At 45.2% G+C, this 2,653-nt stretch overlaps 1 protein-coding gene across 1 annotated transcript in view; it reads left to right on the top strand.

Moving 5' to 3' along the window:
- The window catches only part of LOC107739155 (inactive tyrosine-protein kinase transmembrane receptor ROR1-like), a 132,204-nt gene extending 130,040 nt beyond the window's left edge, over window positions 1–2,164 (top strand). Inside the window, 1 exon segment of the mRNA XM_016551169.1 lies at window positions 3–2,164. Coding sequence (XP_016406655.1) covers window positions 3–1,394 — 1,392 coding nt within the window. The 3' untranslated portion in view covers window positions 1,395–2,164.
- Window positions 2,165–2,653: the final 489 nt, after the last annotated feature.

Raw genomic sequence — 2,653 nt, 5'->3', positions numbered from 1 at the left:
AGTTGGGCGAGAGCAACTTTGGTAAAATCTACAAAGGCCACCTGTACCTGCCAGGCATGGAGCAAGCTCAGCTAGTGGCCATAAAAACACTGAAGGACATCTCAAGTGCACAACAGTGGGGCGATTTTCAGCAGGAAGCATCTGTCCTGGCAGAACTTCATCATCCCAATGTGGTTTGTCTGCTGGGTGTCGTGACCCAGGAGCAGCCTGTCTGCATGCTCTTCGAGTTCCTAGCTCAAGGGGACCTCCACGAGTTTCTCATCATGCGCTCTCCCCACTCAGATGTGGGCTGCAGTAGCGATGAAGACGGTACCGTCAAGTCTAGCCTCGACCATGGAGACTTTCTTCACCTGGCCATTCAAGTCGCAGCCGGGATGGAGTACCTCGCAAGCCATTTTTACGTCCACAAAGACCTTGCGGCAAGAAACATCCTGGTTGGTGAGCAACTTCACATCAAGATCTCCGATCTTGACTTGTCAAGAGAAATCTACACCTCAGATTATTACCGAGTCCAGCCCAAAACGCTCCTTCCTATTCGCTGGATGCCACCAGAAGCCATCATTTACGGGAAATACACAACAGACTCTGACATTTGGGCCTTCGGTGTGGTTCTGTGGGAGATCTTCAGCTTCGGCCTGCAGCCCTATTATGGTTTCAGCAACCAGGAAGTGATGGAGATGGTGCGGAAGAGGCAGCTGCTGCCCTGCCCGGAGGATTGCCCCCCTCGCATGTACATGCTGATGGCCGAGTGCTGGCAGGAGGGTCCCACTCGACGGCCGAGATTCAAAGACATCCACGCCCGACTACGTGCTTGGGAGGGTCTGTCTTCCCACGCCAGCTCCAGCACACCATCAGGAGGCAACGCCACCACCCAGACTACCTCTCTGAGCGCCAGCCCCGTCAGCAACCTCAGCAGCCCGCGCTATGCCGGCTACATCTACGGACCTCCACAGAGCCTTGTACCGGGACAAATCGCGGGCTTCATGGCAGCGCCGATGCCTCAAAACCACCGTTTTATACCTGTAAATGGATACCCTATCCCAACAGGCTATGCTGCCTTCCCTGCTGCCCATTTCGCTCCATCTCAGGGCCCTCCACAGATGGTGCATCACGGCCCTCCGCCGAAGAGCCGGTCACCCAGCAGCGCCAGCGGCTCAACCAGCACAGGTCACGTAACCAGCATCCCCTCCACAGGCTCCAATCATGACGCCAATACTCCTTTGCTTTCTCATTGTGTCACACTGACACCCATGACAGCAGTGTCAGGTGGCACAATGCCAGTTTTTGGACATATGGCACAGAAGACTATGCAAATAGACCCAAGTCAAGCAGTGCTGCTGGCTGACACTAACAGACTGATGTACAGTGAATCCATCATTACTGCCGATTTGTGAATACATGTGTTGTCCTGTATATTGATTTATTGAATTATTGATATTTTAATGTTTTTTTTCTTCCTTGTAAATATGAAATAGCCTGAACAAAATGCGAAAGTTTATATTTTGTTGTTTTATAAATGTGTTTTAAAGGAAACTTGTATATTCACAAATTCTCTGTGAAGTTCATGCCACTTTTTCAACTTAGTATGACTATACATGGCCTTAAAATGTCCTTTTTTTCAAACAGAACTTTGAAATCATGCTCTTTCAAGGTTATTTTCTACAGAGCTGTGGGTTTATCACCAGTTTTGTCTGCTTTTTCACTCATCGACGACTTCCTGGAAGGCTTCAGAATGTCTTGGTCTCTGTCCCGTCGTTGCATTTTGGACTTATTGAATCAGTTAAATTGCATTAATATTGCGTTGAAATCCAACCCTATAGCCGACGTTTCCAAATTAAGGTAATAGTTTTGCAAAAATATATCACTGATGCCTTAACATGAAAAAAAATGTTGCTTTAATTATAGCCACCATATGTTGCCTGCATGTTATTATAAATGTAGGCATTTGTACATGTGGGAGAGAATGTGTTCTGTGACATTCTTCTGTTACTGTGGTGGCATTCAAGTCATTTTAACACAAGAGACACACCAGGGCTGCGTTCGCTGTAAGCCAATAAGCCAGTGACTTCTCAGGCAACATTTGCGTTTCTAAGGTACATCCTGAAACTGATTTCAGCAGGCTTCTGAAGTGGCATAACGGTCTAATGATCTACAACAAAATAGCGAGAACTTTGGTGCTAACCAAGCAAATATTTAAATACCATAGTAATAATTTCTTGCTAGGAATTCAATTTACTTATTTTGTGTTCAGCAGAAGAAAGAAACTCATCCAGGTTTGGAACAACTTGAGGGTGAGTAAATTATGAAAAAATATATTTTTTGGGGGGGGATATTTAATAATAATATCCCAAAAATTAGGATATTTTGAGTAAATGAGTAAAAAGCTCACAATATTGGGCAGAAACCTACATTTATACACAAACTCACTACTGCCTTTCAGATGTAATTCAGTTCAACTGTCATGGAATCGCACACACAGAATAGCGGGATATCATAAGCAGATGAAGAAATCTCAGTTGATAGGATGTGACACAATCATTGGATTCAGATGTGCCTTTTTGCCTTCCTACCTCCGTATGCCACATTTTTCATCTTTCGGACATGGCCCAGATTATTTATATAATTTTTTTGTCATTGAACAATATAGACGAAA

This window comes from Sinocyclocheilus rhinocerous, unplaced genomic scaffold (genome assembly GCF_001515625.1).
Source record: "Sinocyclocheilus rhinocerous isolate Xijiao unplaced genomic scaffold, SAMN03320098_v1.1 scaffold1182, whole genome shotgun sequence".
NCBI lineage: Eukaryota > Metazoa > Chordata > Actinopteri > Cypriniformes > Cyprinidae > Sinocyclocheilus > Sinocyclocheilus rhinocerous.
Note: the sequence above shows the minus strand (reverse complement) of the source record. Positions and strands in the feature narration are given on the sequence as shown.